Source organism: the organism of the source record quoted next, unplaced genomic scaffold, assembly GCF_019419815.1.
Source record: "Pyrus x bretschneideri cultivar Hongxiangsu unplaced genomic scaffold, Pyrus_bretschneideri_v1 Contig11, whole genome shotgun sequence".
NCBI classification, from domain to species: Eukaryota; Viridiplantae; Streptophyta; class Magnoliopsida; order Rosales; family Rosaceae; genus Pyrus; species Pyrus x bretschneideri.
In genome coordinates this window covers 1652247-1675065 of record NW_025999402.1, presented here as the reverse complement: position 1 = coordinate 1675065, position 22819 = coordinate 1652247, and the positions used below count along the sequence as shown (strand labels likewise).

Sequence of the window (22819 nt, the reverse complement as noted above, 5' to 3'; positions counted from 1 at the left end):
ACATCTAGGCTCAATCCCCTTTCAAAGATAGAAGAGAGATTTCTTTTAAGAACCTCTATATCCCCTTCATACTTTCTTTCTTGGATCTGCGCTCCAGAAGCCAATTGTGCCATCTCATTGGCAATTGCATTTGATCCTCTAGGGATATGGTTGACTGATATCTCAGTGCCCCAATAACTTAATAGTGGTGTAGATGCCAAATAGTAACCTGCCATGGTGATGTGTCTACACTTGTATTCCCTATTTAGTTGATTGATCATCAACTTTGAATCACCAAATACTTCAACTTCAGTTGCCCCCAATTCTATCAAGATCTCCAAGCCAATTATTAATGCCTTGTACTCTGCCCGATTGTTGGTAGTCTCTTGATTGTTTAGGAGGAATGAATAATAATGATGAGCACCATTGGGATCAATGATAACAATCCCAGCTCCCGCGGCAGTTTGAGTGCAAGAACCATCAAAATAAAGTTTCCAAGGAATGATCCAGAGACTAGTTATTCTATTTATCTCTTGCTGGATCCATTCTTCTTTGCCCGAGAAGGCTTTGCTCGAGGGGATCCACACACTGGCTACCTCCAGAGTTCCCAGGATATTAATAATCTCATCTTGGGATTCTTGGTGCTCAGCCAAGAAGTCTGCAATTGCTTGCCCTTTGATCGCTCTCTGAGGCACATATTGAAAGCTGAACTCTGAAAGCCCTAGAAGCCACTTTCCAATCCTCCTAGTTAGCATTGGCTTTGACAACATATGTCTGTCTTGGCAATAATGTGGATGTGGCAAGGTAACATGTAATTCCTTAGTTTGCATGTTGTGAAGTATAGAGCTAGACATAACCTCTTCATTGGTGTATATCTTGTCTCTACTTCAGTAAGGATTTTACAGAGGTAGTAGATTGCTTGTTCTTTCCTGCTTTCATTGTTTCGAGCCAACAAGTTTTCTATTGATTTCTCAGAGGCAGAAATATAAGGCTTTAAAGGCTTCCTTCCCTGAGGTGGTATGAGCACAAGTGGAGAGGCCAAGTAAGCCTTTATGTTGTTGAAAGCTTCTTGATGTGGTGGGCCTCACTCAAATTCTTCCTTGTTTTTCAATTTTAGTAGAGGAATTAGCAGCTGAATCTTGCCCGCTAAGTTGGCGATGAATCTCTTTAAAAAGTTGATCTTTCCTAGTAGCCTCTGTAATTGTACTTTATTGATGGGATGAGGTGATTCTATGATTGCCCCGAGCTTTGTTCTTGTCAACCTCTACACATCTTTGATGAACAAGGAATCCCAAGAAATTGCATGACCTTACTCCAAAAGCACATTTCTTTGGATTCATTTTTAGCTTATGGACCTTTATTCTTGTTAAGGCTTGTCTAAGGTCTACCAAATGCTGCTCTTCATTTTTAGATTTCACCACGATGTCATCAATGTATACTTTCATGCTATGGCCAATCAAGTCATGAAAAATGGTATTCATCGCTCTTTGATAGGTCGTTCTAGCATTTTTTAGCCCGAATGGCATTACCAAGTATTCATACGCTCCAACTTGACCTAGGCATCTAAAAGCTGTTTTGTGTATATCTTCTTTAGCCATTTTTATCTGATTATAACTGAAATTCCCATTCATGAAAGATAAGACTTTGTGTTTGGCAACTGCATCTATGGATAAGTCAGCCATAAGCATTGGATATTTATCTTTTAGCATGGCTCCATTAATGTTCCTATAGTCAACACAACATCAAACCGCCTTAGTTATAACTTTTAATACAGGTACAATGTTGGCCAACCACTTGACATACTTGGCAAGCCTAATAAATCCAGCCTTTACCAGCCTTTCAATCTCTTCCTTGACCTTTTCCTCGATCTCCTTTGACATTCTCTATGGTGATTGCTTGACAGGTTTATACCCTTTCTTAATAGGCATTATGTGTTCTACTAAGGTTGACCTCTAAACCTGGCATTTCAGTGTAATGCCAAGCAAAACAGTCTTTGAACTTATGCAGAAGGCTAACTACCTTTGCCCAATCCTCCGTTTCTAATGAGCCATTGATCTGGATAGGCCTTGGATCTTCCTTAGTTCCCAAATCAATGGTTTCCAAGGGGTCTTGTACTTCTGGTAGTGGCTTGTCAGGTTCTGCGTACAAGAATTCAACTAACTATAGACTCTCGAGCAAGTCTGCTGGCCCGTCTAGGTCGTATATACATTCAGCCATTTGTATGGCCGCTTCCAACTCTTTTCCTAAAAAGTCTTATCCGCTTTGGCTGCTTAAGGTTTCCTTCTGGTGCTTTTCGGCCAAGCTCTCCCTTTCTTGCTTCATTTCTCTTCCATGCACCAACAGTCTTTTGATTAAAGACCTGACTACAACTACTTGTTCCTTTATTCTTTACTCTAACATTACTAGTGTTGGGGAGTTGGGACAATATGGAGTCGGTCTCATTCTTCCCTTGTAAGGAACAACCTTTATTATAAAAGCTTTTCGGCCATCGCCTTAGTCGGGTGACTGTTCTTATCAGCTCCAAACACTGGAGAATCCCAATGCTAGGATTATAAAACTTGGCTTCTGCCACATTACCAGTAGGAATGAATGGTCGTGACTCGACCTTCACTATCTCCCAAAATCCAGGTCCCGTAACTCATTCCTCGTGGTAAACTACCATTTGTTGATGTAGGGTAGATGGTACTGAGAGACTCTGATGAATCTAATCTCAGCCTAGTAAAGCTCCATATGTGGAAGTACTATCCACAACGAAGAAAGCTAACATGATCTGCTTGGAACCCAAGTTAACCTCCAATGGCAATATCCTATGAGTTTTGATGATGGCTCCAAAGAAACTGGAAACTGTTAAGTCCGTAGGGATGAGGTCCTCCTCACTTCTACATGCTCTCTTCATCTGCTTGAAAGGCAACACATTGATCGCAGTTCTTCCATCAATCAAAACTCTTTTGAAGGGTACTTCATCCAGATAAGCAGTTACATAAATGGGTTTAAGATGGTTGACTAGGGTCAAATTTGAACGATTGAAGATCATCTTGTCTGTGTATACTATCTTGGGTTCTCTCTTTGTGGCCTCGGGCAAATCTACTCTGCCTAACTCCTTTTTTCCGCATCTTCAACACTAACATGTGCCATCATAGGTTTTGCTGCTTAGTAGCCACCCTCCCTTATGGCAGGTTGATCATGTTTAGCACAAAACATGGCAGATAAAACATATGTCATGTTTACGTGGAAGTTGCTAAGCCCAGATAAGTCCTCATTTTTGCCCCTGATGTGGTTTATGAACTCATTGATAGGATTAAATGCACACCACAAAGTAGCACACAAATGTCCTATTAATTTTCCTTATTAACAATAATATTTGTCAATTGTAGCATATGAAAATAAGGGTCTTTCCCGCAGAACATTGTTTTATCTAACTACTTAAAATGTCACAAAAACTGGGCTGCTGTCCCTACTGACCAGCCACAGAAAAATAATTATTAGACTGACTTACACTTGTATAAAGTCTACGAAATTTTATATGCAGATACTAGACACACAGAGATACACTCACACAAATTTTTGGGATTTTTGGAGTTGATTTTCTATTTAAATTAAATCGAACAAAAACAGAACAGTGACAGATTTTTGAGTAGTTCACAAATTAAGAAAAACGAGTTAGGGGAATTGCTATCCACCACCAAATAATCATGCAAACATGTTATGTTTCATTCAAACTCCTTTCATTTTCGGATGAAGATGCTCAAGTTGGCTCAATATTAGAACCCAACCTATTACTCTTTCTTATGTAGTATGTTAAGAGAATGGCGTTTTCAACTTAACTTAGTCCCTAACATGCAATCTAGAATGGTGTGTTCATAGATTTAACAAGTAGAAATCATTAAGAACGAAAAGAGTTTGAGTCATCACAAGGCATCGTAAGTACTAGCGTTGTCTTACTTATCTTAGAAATTGATTCACATGTTAATCGCAATTAACAAGTACTACTCTAGAACATATGTAGGTCCTCATTCGACAAGGGCAGGCACACACATATTCATAGCATTAGAATCCTAGATATGCTTACTAAGTATGCATCCGTAGAAAACACAAAAAGAATTCATCAATAAGACAAGTAGTGAACCAATTTTCATCAATTCGTAAAAGTAATTCAAACGAAATGTCATAACAAACTTGCAATCATATTCGGGGCTTCAAAACAGCCCCTAACTACTAAAAATTAGTTACACATAATTCTCAAATTAAACCAAAAGAAAGACATGAGTTTGAGAAGATAAAACCGAGAGAAGAGAATGCCAAGATTTCCTCCTTCCTTTCCTTCCTTCCCCAACGCAGCAGCCTTGCCTTTTTCCCTTACTTTGCTTCTTTTTTTTCTATCTTTTTTTTCACACTTTTTCTCCTTTTTTGTTGCTGCAACCTGTAGGTCTTTTCTTCTTTTCTGCTGCCACAGTTTTTTCTCCATAACTCACCCCACTAACAGCCATTTAGTGATGACAATAAGTGGGAGGAAATGCTAAAACAATTGTAACTCTTTGGGCAGCCTTTATGCCCATTACGCTCACTTAATTTTTCATTTCCTCTGATATTTGAATAGGTTTTAGCTGGCTTGTTCTTGGCTGCATCAGTTTTGGCTGTTAGTTTAATGGGATTTATTGCTTTCAATGCTTTCTTGTCAGTTACAAACTGCTTAGCCTCTTGGGAACCTTTCAGTGTTAGAACGGCCATAACTTTTTCTAGAAAAATGATATTAACAATCTGCAAAATGCTCCAGATAGTAGACATCCGTAGCTTTCGAAGCATATAAGGCTCATTCTCTAACTCATTCTGAGCTGTCCGCAATTTGCTTCCAAAGTTAGCTGACCTGCACAGGCAGTTTTGACGAATTTATTACTTAAAATTCCACTTGTGTTATTTTTCTTTTCTTTACTTAACAAATCCTAAAAAACACAAAAACAAAGTAAATAACTCAAAAATATAAGGAACTAACTAAGAAAAGACAAGTGAATTTGATATAAAATATATATAAATATAAGCTTATCAAATACCCCCACACTTAGCTTTTGCTAGTCCTCGAGCAAAACAAAGAAAACATGAAAAAGTAGCAACATGAAAAACATTAGCTTCCCGCTATGTGACCCTCATAGAATTTCATTCAAGAAAACAAATCATCAAGAACCTTAGCTAGTACCAAACAAGCTAATCCAAGCTCATCTTCCTTATGCAAATGTTAACAACTACCTTTTAATCATCCTTGAAGTGTAGTGTGTGTAATAGCCATGCTAATGCAATTTCAAGTTTTGTTTTAAAACACCACATGCAAACTAGTGACCTTCTCACGGGACATACACTCAATCACACATGTTTAGTTTAACGTGTTTCGCTCAAAGAATCAAATGTGAAAGATCTACCATAAGCTTGCATAAAGATCTCATCTCCACAATCATAATTGCAAAACTAAAATCAAGAGGACTTTTATTGGTTGTAATGAGGCTTAGGGAGAGGGTTATAGAAATGAAAGAATAGGTAAACACAAGTTCCAAGCTACATTGCAAGCAATTCTTTTGTTGAGATTTATAAGAACTCAAGCTCTCCAACCACTCTCCTAATACCTCCAATCACACCCCTAAACTTTTTATTTGCTTTGTATACAATTTTTCTTTTTCTTTTCTTCTTCTTCTTCTTCTTCTTTTTTTTTTTTTTTTTTGAACCAATTTTCGCACATAACTAAATACAAACATCAAATACCCCCACACTTATTCTTTTGCCAAACTCCTTCAAAGTACTTCACAAACATTTCTCATAAGACAATCAATCTCACATTGCTCACTAGCTAGCTTGGAAAGGGTAAGGAAAAATGTTTAAGGTATAAGGGCAGACATATCTGGTGATAAGAAATAAAAGGCTTAACATATAGGCTCAAATTGGCAATCTAATGATATCATTTTTCTTTAGGAAACATGCTTATTTGGGCCATGGTGATAAACCTAATGCCTCTATCCTTTTCAAGTTCATGCAATCAATGACAAACATTTCGAAAGATCGTTACGCAAGTTCTAAAGATGTAAGTCACATAAGTTCATCACACATGAAAGAATAGGAGTGTATGAAAAATGCACACTTTCAATAGGCTCAAAAACTCACATAGGTTGTATATGGTCGCTATGTTCACATATGAAGCTTTAAATCATGCTTTAATTTCACATCAACAAGGCTATGTGCTTTTGGTTTTTCAAAGATGATTAAACATGTACAAGGCTAACAAGAGAATAAGGAATTTCACACAATACATGCTTACTAAGTTCTTGATCACCATGGTCCAAATTCAATCCAATTATATCATTGGGTCGGGAAACTAATAAAAATCTAATTCAAAACAATAAAGAAAATAAGACTATTTTTGAATTTTTCATTTTTAGAATTTTCTCTGTTTTTTTTATTTTTTTATTTTTTTAGAGTCAACAAAACTAATTAAGAAAACAAAAAAAAAAAAAACAACAAGAAGGAAACAAATGAAACCAATTCTTAGTCAAAGGGACAAAAATTTTCAATTTGGTCATTTTTTCAATCCTTACCCCCAAACTTAAACTAGACATTGTCCCCAATGTCATAAAACACAATAATGCATAAAATAAAAATAAAATAAAATAGTAAGAAACAAAATAAAGGATTTGGACTGAAAACTTCCCCAATTTGCAATAAAATCAAGTGATGACCCCCAAACTTCAATTTTGCAATCAACTCTAAGGGTGGACATAACCAAAGATTCCTACAAAGTAAAGAAATAATTCAGCTTAGCACACAAGAAAACTCAAAAAACAAAACAAACGAAAAATTGAAAATGACATAAAAAGACAATGAATAGAAATATTGGGTTGCCTCCCAATAAGCGGTTGCTTTTACTTCCGCAGCCGGACAGTACCAAGAGTAATCATTCAAGGGAAGCTGGTTCTTGGAGGGGTACAACCTCCACATCATGCTCCGCAAAAGACTCGTAATATGGTTTGAGTCTATGTCCATTCACTTTGAACACGTTTCTGGTCTTTGCACTTTGGATTTCCACTGCACCATGAGGAAAAATATTAGTTATAACAAACGGACCAACCCATCGAGAACGAAGCTTACCTGGAAATAACCGAAGATGAGAATTAAATAGGAGAACTTTTTGTCCAATGGCAAAGCTCTTCCTTGATATCATCTTGTCATGAAATGCCTTTGATTTCTCCTTGTATATTCGACTAGACTCGTATGCATCATTCCGGATTTCATCTAACTCATTCAATTGAAGCTTCCTCTGCTGTCCAGCAACACTCATGTCCATGTTGTAGGCTTTGATCGCCCAATAAGCTTTGTGTTCTAATTCTACTGGAAGACGACATGGTTTCCCATAAACTAATCGAAATGGGGACATTGCAATAGGAGTCTTATAAGCAGTCCTATAAGCCCACAATGCATCGTTCAAGCGCATGCTTCAATCCTTCCTACTAGGACTCACAGTTTTCTCCAAAATTTGTTTCACCTCACGATTTGATACTTCTGCTTGATCACTAGTTTGCGGATGATAAGGTGTAGACACCTTATGTGTGACATTGTACTTCCTAAGCAACGCTTCAAATGTTCTATTGCAAAAGTGACTCCCTCCATCGCTAATGATTGCTCTAGGTGTCCCAAATCTTGCAAAGATGTTAGTCTTAATAAAATCTGAAACAATTTTTGAATCATTAGTTTTGGTGTCTTTCGCTTCCACCCATTTAGAAACATAATCCACAGCCAATAAAATGTAAAGAAAACCATTTGAAGATGGAAAAGGTCCCATGAAATCAATGCCCCACACATCAAAGATCTCAACAATCAAAATAGAGGTTTGTGGCATTTGATTTCTTGGGCCCAAGTTACCTGTTCGTTGACAACGATCACATGTTGCACAAAACTCGTACGCATCCTTAAACAAACTAGGCCAATAAAAACCACTCTCTAACACCTTAAGGGCTGTCCTCTTTGCTCCAAAATGGCCGCCACATGCATAAGAATGACAAAAAGTTAGAATAGATTTAAACTCAGATTCAGGGACACACCTTCTAATCAATTGATCAAGGCAATATTTCCACAAATAAGGATCATCCCACTCGTAGTATTTGGCGGTTTTGACAAGCTTATCTTTCTTAGCACGTGTAAAATCATCTGGAATCTTTTTGGTGACCTTGTAATTGATAATATCTGCATACCAAGGGTCAGTAACCTTTAATGAAAACAATTGCTCATCCGGAAAACTCTCACGTACAGGGATGAAATCTTCCTCTGTGTTGGAGTGCACAAGTCTACTAAGATGATCTGCTACAACATTCTCACTCCCTTTCTTATCCTTGATCTCCAAGTCAAACTCTTGAAGCAGAAGTATCCATCGAATGAGTCGCGGTTTTGCATCTTTTTTTGTGAGTAAATACTTCAAAGCTGCATGGTCAGAAAACACAATAACTTTAGTTCCAATCAGATAAGATCTAAATTTTTCTAAAGCAAATACAACAGCTAGAAGCTCCTTCTCTGTTGTTGAATAATTCAACTGTGCATCATTGAGTGCTCATGATGCATAATAGATGGCATGTGGCACTTTGTTGACACACTGTCCTAGAACTGCACCGACAGCATAATCTGAAGCATCGCACATTAACTCAAAAGGTAAACTCCAATCTGGTGGCATGATCACAGGAGCCGTGGATAACAACTCCTTAAGTTTGTTGAATGCTACCACACACTCTTCATTCATATCAAATGTTGCATCCTTTTGAAGCAAACGACACAAGGGTCTAGAAATCATTGAGAAATCCTTCATAAACCTACGATAGAAACCTGTATGTCCAAGAAAAGAACGAACCTCCCTGACAGTAGTAGGGAGAGGTAAAGAACTAACAAGTTCTACTTTAGATTTATCAACTTCAATTCCATTTTCAGATATGATATGCCCTAAAACTAATCCATGCGAAACCATGAAATGATATTTTTCCCAATTTAAGACCAGATTAGTTTCTTGACAACGTTTTAAAACTAAGGACAAATTATGTAGACATGTATCAAAAAAATCACCATAAACTGAAAAATCATCCATGAACACTTCAATTATTTTCCCAATCATATCAGAAAAGATACTTACCATACACCTTTGAAATGTGGCGGGGGCGTTGCAAAGTCCAAACGACATCCTCCGGTATGCAAATATGTCAAATGGACATGTGAAAGTCGTTTTTTCTTGATCCTCCGGAGCAACTGCAATTTGATTATATCCAGAATAGCCATCAAGAAAGCAATAATGAGAATGATCAGCTAACCTTTCTAACATTTGATCAATGAATGGAACTAGAAAGTGATCCTTGCGTGTGGTGTTGTTTATCTTCCGATAGTCTGTACAGACTCTCCAACTATTTTGCACACGTGTAGGCACTAGCTCACTAGCTTCATTCTTAACAACTGTGACTCCAGATCGTTTCGGAACTACTTGAACAGGGCTCACCCACTTGCTGTCCGAGATAGGATATATGATGCCAACATCAAGAAGCTTGATAACCTCTTTCTTGACGACCTCCATCATGAGTGGGTTCAAACGGCATTGAGCTTCCCTTGTAGGTTTTGCACCTTCCTCCAGCAGAATCCTATGCATACATGTGGCTGGATTTATACCTTTAATATCTGCAATGCTCCAAGCTATGGCAGTTTTGTGATCCTTCAGTACCCGAATCAGTTTCTCCCCCTCTTCTGCTGTGAGTTGTGATGATATGATGACCGGTAATGTTTCATCCTCTCCCAAAAATGCATACTTCAAATGTTCAGGAATCGGTTTAAGCTCCAACTTGGGTGCCTGAATCACAGAAGGAAGAATTTTTTCGTTAGAAGTAGGAAGAGAAATAAAATAGGAAGAAAACTTACCACGAATTGGGGAAAGAGACTCAAGGGCTGCCACTGTCTGGATTAATTCTTCTTCAATGTGCTCAGAATAATTAAGTTTTCCATGTGTAATGCTATGCACTAACGCCTTCTCTAAATTGTCTTGTCCCACACCTTCATTAAAACAATCCTGCACAAAATAGTCAAACGCATTAATAGACAAACAAGATTCAAAATCACTAGGGTACCTCATAACATTGAAGATTTTGAACTTGACGCTTTCTCCATCAATTTCCACTAGTTTGCGGATGATAAGGTGTAGACACCTTATGTGTGACATTGTACTTCCTAAGCAACGCTTCAAATGTTCTATTGCAAAAGTGACTCCCTCCATCGCTAATGATTGCTCTTGGTACTGTCCGGCTGCGGACGTAAAAGCAAGCGCTTATTGGGAGGCAACCCAATATTTCTATTCATTGTCTTTTTATGTCATTTTCAATTTTTCGTTTGTTTTGTTTTCTGAGTTTTCTTGTGTGCTAAGCTGAATTATTTTTTTTTCTTTGTAGGAATCTTTGGTTATGTCCACCCTTGGAGTTGATTGCAGAATTGAAGTTTGGGGGTCATCACTTGATTTTATTGCAAATTGGGGAAGTTTTCAGTCCAAATCCTTTATTTTGTTTCTTACTATTTTATTTTATTTTTATTTTATGCATTATTGTGTTTTATGACATTGGGGACAATGTCCAGTTTAAGTTTGGGGGTAAGGATTGAAAAAATGACCAAATTGAAAATTTTTGTCCCTTTGACTAAGAATTGGTTTCATTTGTTTCTTTCTTGTTGTTTTTTTTTTTTTGTTTTCTTAATTAGTTTTGTTGACTCTAAAAAAATAAAAAAATAAAAAAATAAAAAGAGAGAAAATTCTAAAAATGAAAATTTCAAAAATAGTCTTATTTTCTTTATTGTTTTGAATTAGATTTTTATTAGTTTCCCGACCCAATGATATAATCGGATTGAATTTGGACCATGGTGATCAAGAACTTAGTAAGCATGTAATGTGTGAAATTCCTTATTCTCTTGTTAGCCTTGTACATGTTTAATCATCTTTGAAAAACCAAAAGCACATAGCCTTGTTGATGTGAAATTAAAGCATGATTTAAAGCTTCATATGTGAACATAGTGACCATATACAACCTATGTGAATTTTTGAGCCTATTGAAAGTGTGTGCATTTTTCATACACTCCTATTCTTTCATGTGTGATGAACTTATGTGACTTACATCTCTAGAACTTGCGTAACGATCTTTCGAAATGTTTGTCATTGATTGCATGAACTTGAAAAGGATAGAGGCATTAGGTTTATCACCATGGCCCAAATAAGCATGTTTCCTACAGAAAAATGATATCATTAGATTGCCAATTTGAGCCTATATGTTAAGCCTTTTATTTCTTATCACCAGATATGTCTGCCCTTATACCTTAAACATTTTTCCTTACCCTTTCCAAGCTAGCTAGTGAGCAATGTGAGATTGTCTTATGAGAAATGTTTGTGAAGTACTTTGAAGGAGTTTGGCAAAAGAATAAGTGTGGGGGTATTTGATGTTTGTATTTAGTTATGTGCGAAAATTAGGTTCAAAAAAAAAAAAAAAAAAAGAAGAAGAAGAAGAAGAAGAAGAAGAAGAAAAAAGAAAAAGAAAAATTGTATACAAAGCAAATAAAAAGTTTAGGGGTGTGATTGGAGGTATTAGTAGAGTGGTTGGAGAGCTTGAGTTCTTATAAATCTCAACAAAAGAATTGCTTGCAATGTAGCTTGGAACTTGTGTTTACCTATCCTTTCATTTCTATAACCCTCTCCCTAAGCCTCATTACAACCAATAAAAGTCCTCTTGATTTTAGTTTTGCAATTATGATTGTGGAGATGAGATCTTTATGCAAGCTTATGGTAGATCTTTCACATTTGATTCTTTGAGCGAAACACCTTAAACTAAACATATGTGTGATTGAGTGTATGTACCGTGAGAAGGTCACTAGTTTGCATGTGGTGTTTTAAAACAAAACTTGAAATTGCATTAGCATGGCTATTACACACACTACACTTCAAGGATGATTAAAAGATAGTTGTTAACATTTGCATAAGGAAGATGAGCTTGGATTAGCTTGTTTGGTACTAGCTAAGGTTCTTGATGATTTGTTTTCTTGAATGAAATTCTATGAGGGTCACATAGCGGGAAGCTAATGTTTTTCATGTTGCTACTTTTTCATGTTTTCTTTGTTTTGCTCGAGGACTAGCAAAAGCTAAGTGTGGGGGTATTTGATAAACTTATATTTATATATATTTTATATCAAATTCACTTGTCTTTTCTTAGTTAGTTCCTTATATTTTTGAGTTATTTACTTTGTTTTTGTGTTTTTTTAGGATTTGTCAAGTAAAGAAAAGAAAAATAACACAAGTGGAATTTTGAAGTAATAAATTCGTCAAAACTGCCTGTGCAGGTCAGCTGACTTTGGAAGCAAATTACGGACAGCTCAGAATGAATTAGAGAATGAGCCTTATATGCTTGGAAATATCATTTTTCTAGAAAAAGTTATGGCTGTTCTAACACTGAAAGGTTCCCAAGAGGCTAAACAGTTTGTAACTGACAAGAAAGCATTGAAAGCAATAAATCCCATAAAACTAACAGCCAAAACTGATTCAGCCAAGAACAAGCCAGCTAACACCTATTCAAATATCAGAGGAAATGAAAAATTAAGTGAGAGTAATGGGCATAAAGGCTGCCCAAAGAGTTACAATTGTTTTAGCATTTCCTCCCACTTATTGTCATCACTAAATGGCTGTTAGTGGGGTGAGTTATGGAGAAAAAATTGTGGCAGCAGAAAAGAAGAAAAGACCTACAGGTTGCAGCAACAAAAAAGGAGAAAAAGTGTGAAAAAAAAGATAGAAAAAAAAGAAGCAAAGCAAGGGAAAAAGGCAAGGCTGCTGCGTTGGGGAACAAAGGAAAGGAAGGAGGAAATCTTGGCATTCTCTTCTCTCGGTTTTATCTTCTCAAACTCATGTCTTTCTTTTGGTTTAATTTGAGAATTATGTGTAACTAATTTTTAGTAGTTAGGGGCTGTTTTGAAGCCCCGAATATGATTGCAAGTTTGTTATGACATTTCGTTTGAATTACTTTTACGAATGGATGAAAATTGGTTCACTACTTGTCTCATTGATGAATTTTTTTTTTTGTGTTTTCTACGGATGCATACTTAGTAAGCATATCTAGGATTCTAATGCTATGAATATGTGTGTGCCTGCCCTTGTCGAATGAGGACCTACATATGTTCTAGAGTAGTACTTGTTAATTGCGATTAACATGTGAATCAATTTCTAGGATAAGTAAGACAACGCTAGTACTTACGATGCCTTGTGATGACTCAAACTCTTTTCGTTCTTAATGATTTCTACTTGTTAAATCTATGAACACACCATTCTAGATTGCATGTTAGGGACTAAATTAAGTTGAAAACGCCATTCTCTTAACATACTACATAAGAAAGAGTAATAGGTTGGGTTCTAACATTGAGCCAACTTGAGCATCTTCATCCGAAAATGAAAGGAGTTTGAATGAAACATAACATGTTTGCATGATTATTTGGTGGTGGATAGCAATTCCCCTAACTCGTTTTTCTTAATTTGTGAACTACTCAAAAATCTGTCACTGTTCTGTTTTTGTTCGATTTAATTTAAATAGAAAATCAACTCCAAAAATCCCAAATATTTGTGTGAGTGTATCTCTGTGTGTCTAGTATCTGCATATAAAATTTCGTAGACTTTAGATAAGTGTAAGTCAGTCTAATAATTATTTTTCGGTGGCTGGTCAGTAGGGACAGCAGTCCAGTTTTTGTGACATTTTAAGTAGTTGGATAAAACAATCTTTTGCTGGAAAGATCCTTATTTTCATATGCTACAATTGACAAATATTATTGTTAATAAGGAAAATTAATAAGGGTAGTTTAGGCATTCAAAAAATACACAATTTAAAAAGTCAAATTTAATTAAAGAATTGCTTAGTTGGAGCCTAGTCAATGGGCTTTAGTCAAGAAAACAAAAGGAGATGAGTTTTAGTTAAGGAAAATATAGTTTCATGGAGTAATGTCAAATTTTCCAATAAAATTTACAAACTAAATGATGTGTCATCAATAAAAAAATAATTACGTTAGTCAACACTTAAGTAATAATTCAATCATCAACTTCTATATCATTTAATTTACTAGTTTAAATTTAATTCATCTCGTGTTACCCTATTATTTTAATGAAACTATTATGTTTGAGAGAAAAAGGAGCATATATGCAATGCAACCACAAAACAGTCATGTGAAGACAATGTGTCATAAGGTCCCATCGACTTTCCGTCTCGATCCACCGAAAGCTTGGAACAGACCTGCAGCCACTAACCCTTCCACTGGCCACGCATTGGACACCATCCACCTCCTCCCCTACCTTTCCACGAGCCACCAAAATTATGTGATAATATTAGATGTATAATAGGGACAACATTGATGTGCAATAATAAAAAAAAATGTTATTAGTATTTTAAAATTTTCATTATACACTTCTCACAAGTGTATTTTAATTTTTAATTATAAAAAATTTGAAATGTTAGATAAGATTTCTAGAATACTAATAATAATTTCCTAATAAAACTTAGCTAACTATTTTAAATAATTTTATTTCAGAAATTATTTGTAATGAAAACCCACGTTTTAATTTGTTTAGAATAGACAAAAGGCTAAAAGATGAAAAGCATCTTTCAATCAAGAATATCTTCGTATTTTAGCCAAAACAGGTTAGTTTGTGATTGCGGTGCTTTAAAAAAAAAAACAGTTTATTAAAAAATCTGAAACATTAAATGTGTTTGATAAAACAAAAAAAAAGTGTTTTAAAAAAAACTATTGTCAATGAAAGTAAAAAAAAACATAGAAAAACAACAGCAGAGTCTACCATGCTGCATAATAATCAATGCTCTTTAATGAAATTTTCAAATGACAAGTATACCCCCACATGTTTTACAAAATATATTTACCTTACATTATTGTCTTTGACAATTATTATATCACATTAAATATCATACTCTTTTTAGTCATTTATCATATTCAAAGCATTTTATATAAAAGTTTACCAAACATTCAGACATTGCTTTTTTTAAAATCACTTTTACAAAAAAAAAGTTTACCAAACATCTCAACAATTTTGTTTTATAGCTGTTTATTCTCATAAGAAAAAAAACACAACAGTACCAAACTAATCCTACAACAAATTGAGTGGTGTCTAAGCATTTCTACCTAACGCAGAACAGTGACACAAGACATATGTTCCATAAATTGCCATCTTCACAAAACAATATCATAACCCCTCATTTCATTATCCTCCTCCAACATTGAAGCCAACCTCTGTGAAACAAGAGTTTGGTTTTCTGATATGGAATCTGTACCAAATGTTCAAGAACTGGTAAGGAATGATCCTCTGCAGGTCCCTGAAAGTTTCCTTATCGGGAATGAGGAAGAAGAAGACAAGCTACAGAGCACTGCCGACAAATATAATCCTTCTTCTGAGATCCCAATCATTGATCTTTCTCTCCTCTCGAGAGGAAGTGAGGAGGAGCTTCACAAACTGGACAAGGCTTGTGAAGAATGGGGGTTCTTTCAGGTGATCATCGTATACTTGGATTTTCATTTTCTTTTGGGTCAGAGTCGTGTTTATGTTGTCAGACCTAAATATGAAGCATGCAAGTTCCTGAAAAAATGAGTCTATCAATAATCACATTTGGCAACATAATGTTCAACTGTCTGATAAGAGAACATTTCTCGGGAAGTAATGGACACTTAAGTTCATGCTATAATATAATGGAACGTTTTGTGCGCAGGTGATAAATCATGGAGTGGCAACAGAAGTGTTGCAGGAAATGAAGGATGCTACGGCCAAGTTCTTTGAACTTCCGTTGGAAGAGAAGAACAAAATTCGTATGCCACCAGATAACTTTCAAGGCTACGGGCGAGCCTATGCGGTTACACAAGGGCAGACACTGGACTGGTCCGATGCACTGTTTCTCAGTATTTATCCAACACAGTACAGAAGGCCTAACTTATGGCCAACCGCACCAGAGGGATTCAAGTATGTTTCTAAACTTAATTTAGGGAAAAATGGAGACTACCCAATGTTTCAAGAAATTTGAAAACACTAGTGGATGTTGATGTACTTTAATAGGAATGTGATATAATGAGTGCTTTAAAAGAAAATAAAGAGATCTAAGAGCAAGAGATGCCCTAAAATAACGAACACTCTGTTATAAAGAACCAAGTTAAAAAAAATTATCTAAAAAAGATGCTATAAATAGGGGTGGAAATTTTTACCAAATTACCATACCAACCACCCTACCAACCATACTATACCAAATTATTACCAAAAATTTGTACCAATTGGTAATGGTACGGTATTTGTACTGTACCATACTGTTTCAGTAAGGTACTGGTATCCAAAAATAGTACCGGTGGTATACCATACCTACCAATATTATTAATATTATATTATGTATTTATTCATATAATTATTTGAGGGCAAAATTAATAAAATTAATAATAATTATTGTAAAAGTGTAAAAAATGTAAAAAAAATATACAATCACTCATAGTGACAAGCTTTACAACTTTCATAAAGAGGTCAGCTTCAAAATCCAACACTATAATCTATAAACCTTAAATTTCTATTTAATAGTCGATTGTCATTTACACTTTATTCTTCTTACTGAATTTCATTTTTAAAATTTTCTTTTTTGAAAACATGATCATCTGGCGGATGTAAGAAGATGAACAGTTCTGATCTTTGATATCCACGTTTTGATATTTATGGTTAACTGAAATATGAGTCGATGCCATATAGTTTGTAGAAACTTTATAAACATCAAGCAATATTTTCACTAACCGTAAAACTCTGAACATAATATTAACGATCCAAACCGTTCATTTTCCTATATCCTCTAATGGATCATGTTTTCAAAAAAGAAAATCCGAAAAAAAACAAAATTTGATGAGAAAAATGAAGCGTAAATGTACACAACAATCAACGGTTAAATTTTGATCTATGATTTATATGATTATAATGATGAATTTCAAAGTTAAGCTCTTCACGAAAGTAGGTAAAGCTTGTCATTACGAGCGTTTATATATTTTTTAGACTTCTACATTAATTAAAAAATATTAGATTTTGGGCAAACTAAGTGGCATAAAACAAAGTGACAATTACCATTGACATACCATACCAACCAAACTATTTGGTATACCGATGTTCAATATACCAAAAATTTGGTATGGTAATGGTAATAGATTTTGTCATACCAAATATTTGGTATGGTAATTGATACAGAGGTTTTGGTACTAGTAATGTACCAAACCACCCCTAGCTATAAAAGATTCTCTATATAGCAAAATGAAACATCACGCTTTAAATTTAGGGAGCAACCGTTCACTTGCTAAATATTAAAAAATAAAAAATAAAACTCAAGATGGACCCTTGGGCAAAGAGAAAAGGAAGAGACAAGGGTGTTTTAGAAAAGGAGTGGGTTGAGTTTGAATTGTTAATAATAAAATATTCAAAGTTTGTTGAAATAGAGAGTGTTGCTAAAAGATGAAAAGTTAAACTGAGTAGCTAAAATAGTTTTTTGACCTTATTCACTTGCTAGATTAACAAGAATTTAGATCTTTTCTTGGAGATGCTTTAATGAATCAAAATGAGACATTCCTGTCATATGTTCAATCATAATGAAATTGAGTTTCATTATGTTAAAATTTTATAACTTTGGAGTATGGCTACAATGTTATATGTCACTCAGTGGTATGGTTTATGCAAGATCTAACAGTTGCAAGATCCATTAGATCTCTATATGCAATATCTAAATTAACCATTGAAAAAAGAATTACTAACTTTAATAAGGAACTAAAATAAAAATCACTATGTTTTTCTTAAATTTAAAGTAGTTTAAAATGTACACCTACTTTTGACTCTAAACCATTGCGTTTAACCCAATGATTTTGGGTCAGTAATTATGTAAAAGGTAAAAGTAGGCTGTAGATCTTATAATCAAAGTTAAACAATCTGAGTATCTTGTAAAAGATTATTATTTTGGGTTATGTGTAAGCAATACATATGAGTTGTTACACAAAAGAAGTGTTAATTAACATAGAAACAAAGAGGGGTGACTAATTAATCACCGTTAATGGGAGTAGAAAATTTAAGTACGTACTTGTAAGTGTCATAGCTATAGCCACCCATCAATCACCCAAACGTTGTGAATCTCACACCCAACATGCACGCGATCTTGTACACATCAACAATTACAAGTCACCACGTACAAGTGAAAGTGCAGCTGTATAGCTAAACTCTATTTTAACATATAACTTTCATTGAATTGGTAAATGTCATGTGGTTGATGAAGGGAAACTATTGAGGCATATTCAAGCGGAGTCAAAAGAATTAGAGATGAGCTCCTAAGGTGTCTATCTTCAACTCTGGGGATGGAAAAGGATGCTCTTCTTAATCTTCATCAAGAAGTGATCCAAGTTTTGCGCGCAAACTACTACCCTCCATGCAAAATGCCTGATAAAGTACTAGGTCTTTCTCCGCACTCGGACACAAGCACCATAACCATTCTCATGCAAGAAGACAATGTAACCGGATTACAAATTCGAAAAGAAGGTGAATGGGTGCCCGTGAAGCCAATTCCAAACGCTTTCGTTGTTAATGTTGGAGATGTTATGGAGGTAAACTAAGCAATGCCAACAACTACTCACCTAAAATTTCTCATTGAACTATAACATAAGGAGTACAAAATTTTCTTTAAGCTTCAATTTTCTTTTGGCTGTGACAGATATGGAGTAATGGGAAGTACAGGAGCATTGAACATAGAGCTGTGACAACCGAAAGCAAGTCGAGGATATCTTATGCATCATTCATTTTGCCACACGCAGAGGTGGAAGTTGAACCTTTTGGTCATATAGTGGAGTTATCTGGGTCCCAGAAGTACAAGAAGGTCAAGTACGGAGATTATCTGGGTAGTTCCTTGAAGAAGGGGAAACTTAAGGGGAAATCACACATTGAAACGGCGAAGATTGGAAGTTGAACAGAAGAAAAAAAAAATTAATCAAATAAATGCAGTTGATAATATGAAAGGCATTTTCTAAAACCATATATTTCCAAAATGGGTTTGGCTATCTTTTCAATTCATTGAAATTGAATAAGTACTGAACAATTGATTGGCTTCCCATTATTATTTTAGTGAGATATTGTTATTTTCGTATTATACGTGATGTTGATTTTGATTTCTCTGTTGCTGTAAGAAATTCTATATATATCCTCTTTTATTTGGATATGAAATATATTAATTAAAGTGATGTGGGCAAATATCTGTATATATAAGGACGAAACCAGGATTAGAAATGGGGTGGGCTAAATCTTAAGCTAATTTTGTTTAATGAATAATCTAATATATTAGCAATTGTGTCATATTAATATTACCAGGATTAGAAATGGGGTGGGCTAAATCTTAAGCTAATTTTGTTTAATGAATAATCTAATATATTAACAATTGTGTCATATTAATATTATTCCTCAAAATTCTTATTCTCTAAGAAAAAAGTTTTCTATATATGCAAATAAAAAAAAAAAAGAAGTCTATATATACTATTGATTAATAAAATCTTTTGTGCCACTTAGGCCCTCTTCGACCCCAGACCACAGCAGTTCCAGAAAGTGTAACTCATGGTGAACGTGCGGTTGTTGTAGGCCAGCCGCCACCACCATGCATTGACTTACCTTCCTTACGTGCTAATAGTGCTTCCTTTTCTTGCTCAAATATCAACTCCATATACTCCCACATATCTTGGTACTCAAAAGGGATTTCCTGGAGGTCTTCCTTAGCATATATGGCTCGCTCCACCATCAAGCAGCACTCCTTGATACTCATTTTCCGTAAGCGTTCAGCCGTTCTTCACTTCTGGTTCTCATTACTTTCAATATTCTTAAACTTCTTCTAAGGAGACTAAATAATCTCCATGGCCTCAGAATCAGCACCCCTTTTCATTTGACTGCCCTCAGCCTCCCCCTTAAGGTAAAGTTCCGCATGCTCCCCCGTTCCTCCTCGCCCACTTGAATTTCTTCAATGATCACTGATGGAATTCGCCCATAACTACGTTGAATAGTCGATATGTGCTCCTGCATTGAGGAGTCCAACCAAAAACTCTCGGAAGCATGTTAAACCGGTTCCGAGGATCCTTCTATCACCGTCCCCTGAGACCTAAGTGACTCTCGCTCCACCATTGCCCTTGTCAACCGATGCCATTGCTTACGTTCCTTACTAGGAGCCGATGGAAAACCATGCTCAATCCTACTCATGGAACTGCTACCACTATCCCCACTAATACCTTGCTAAATTGCGCCGACATCTCCCTGCATGTCTCCCATCCGGCATTGTCGAACAACACCTGCAAATCTTCTTTCCCTCATCCCTATGGTAAGCTGTTTGGGAGGTTCCATAACTTCCCTTATCGGAGCTGCCTCATCCATTCTCAAATGCCAGCAAAGTCGCCCCTTAGAGCAGCAAAAGAACATTCAATGTTTGCATGACCTATTTTCCCACATCGATAGCAAAAATCCTGCAGTCTTTCATATCGAAATTCCAAACACGTGTCTTTATTCTGCTCCCTTGATAACCAACACCCTAAAACACAAACTCACTAACCTGAGGTTGAAATGCACAGCCGTGCTTGGACTCTCACAACAGAGAGAAAATCGCTCACTCCGGAGGTCTCTCATAGTGAAGAGAAAAAAAGTTTGTGGTGTATCATCCATCTCTCTAAAAACGAGCTAGAGATATATAGAAATCTTCTCACCTGGGCTCCTCAGAAAATGACAAAGACTGTGCTAGTTAACAAATATTAAATTCGTTTAAACCCCAAAATCCCATATGAAAATCAAGTCTAAAACCATTCACACAAAGAGAAGTCTTGGACATAGCAAACGACGGGCCCTAACAAATAGACTGGGCATCAGGCCAACTTTAGCCAGCCGGATAGCTATTCAGCTATGTTTTGACTTGTGGCCTCCATTAATTTTTAGCCTAATTTTTTGTTGGAGATGAATTTTGTCCAATTCAGACCATACTTTGGCTTTTTAACTCTTTAGTCATCTCTATTTAAAATGGTCTTAGTCCTACGATTTAATAATATTTTTTTCTCACTTATAAGTGAGAGAACTTAAGTTTGAATCTAAGAAATAGCGAGTTGGCAACCAATTTATTCCTCAACCCTTAGTGTAAACTTGTTGTTATGCCCTTTCTATTTCAAGTGAGTAAAAATAAAGCTTTTGTTTGTCCCTTTATTCAATTATTTTTTTATATATAAACTAGAAATGGCATTTTAGGGCAAAAGCCAACAAAGGACATCATCAAAGTAAATATACACATGAGGTTACTTACATAGTAAGCATAAAGCAAAATATATGGACCCCAAAGCATATTTATAGAGAGGCTAACATTTGTGGCAGATGACTTCGCTCGCCAAGGCCTTCTTATTACTAATTGTCATATTTGGGATCATTGTATTCCTTCATTTGCTCTTCATGCTCTTCAGTTTGATTCTATAAGGAACGGTTGTACTCGAGGGTTTGCTCTTCAGTTTGTTAACTATTATTTTGACCTTATCATATAAACTTTACACATATTAAAATAAATTTAATGGAATACAAATTGAGTCATTATTAGCACTATTTTTATATTTTTCTCAACAACTTTTTAGTATTTTAAATGAAAAAACTATTTGACCGCTTTTGTAAATAATAAGAAGTACATAATCATTTACACACAACAAATTAATTAATTATAATATAAAAGAAAGTGTAGCGCGAAAAGAAGATAAATGACTAAGCAATGTCAATGAGCGTTGTGGATGCAAATTTCTTCCTCCTTGTTCTTGGACAAAATTGCACCTACAAAACAAACAACACCTTAGGTTAAGGCCAAGAGCCTCACGCGCCCATGATGAATTTTTTTTTTTTGGGGGGGGGGGGGGGGGGAGGGGGGGGCTTTGGCTGAAGAACCTCTGATGCCAAAGTTAGAATTTTGAGAGAAAAAGTGTTTGGAGAATTTTGAGTATTTAGCAAGAGTGTAGACCTAGGTTTTTAGAGAAAATGGGGTAGTATATATAGGGCATGAGGGGAGAAGGTGGTTGGCCCTTTGTGGTGTTTTTGAGTGTATTTTGTAGTTAATTAGCCATTAATAGATTAATTAGGTAATAAATCTATTAATTAGCTAATTAACATAAGTTAAAAGGAATGTTTTGGGGGTTACCTTGTGGAGAAGATGGATGAAATAGGTTTTGAATAAATACCTATTTTGGGCACTTTTGACTTGATTGTGGGATGATTGTCCACTGCTCGTGCATGAGAATTCTGGTGCTCCTCAAGGATCATTTTGTCCTTTTTGCCCAAAAATCCACGTGTTGTCTCTTGGTTATTTTTAGCTCCACAAATGCCCCCACACCTGCTGAGCTGTTCGCAAGAAATGGCAGTAGGTGTAGAGATCTCCAACTTTAATGTAGATTCTCTCTTGGACTTGGAACTAGATTCATCTAGGAAAGGAAAATAAATCACCTTCAAGCCTACCTTAAGTAGGGGATTAAATCAACTTCGGAGGGTAATTATTTATCCTACAAGAAAGAGAGAAAGCTAGAAGATATTTGTTCCCCTCCCCTAGCACTCTTCTTTGCTTACCCGTGCAAAGAATCATCTTCCATTGATTTCTTTGTCTTCTTCGCACCGCACCGATGTAAGAAAAACATAATTCTCCTTGTCTTCTTCTTGGGAGGTGATGCCATGAAGTAGCCGTTAGGGTGGTGCGGCACATTAGCTGGTAGGGGCCAGGAGTTGCCTTGGCATGGGCCA

At 35.8% G+C, this 22819-nt stretch overlaps 1 protein-coding gene and 1 pseudogene across 1 annotated transcript; one reads left to right on the top strand and one right to left on the bottom strand.

Moving 5' to 3' along the window:
- Positions 1–7450: 7450 nt before the first annotated feature.
- Positions 7451–10249, bottom strand: LOC125473731 (annotated as a pseudogene).
- A 4981-nt stretch (positions 10250–15230) lies between these two features.
- LOC103930934 (protein SRG1-like) lies at positions 15231–19271 on the top strand. Its single transcript, XM_009340333.3, has 4 exons — positions 15231–15538; positions 15756–16003; positions 18321–18645; positions 18753–19271. Exons 1-4 carry the CDS (start codon positions 15311–15313, stop codon positions 19002–19004), a joined length of 1053 nt encoding a protein of 350 aa, XP_009338608.2. The 5' UTR covers positions 15231–15310; the 3' UTR covers positions 19005–19271.
- Positions 19272–22819: the final 3548 nt, after the last annotated feature.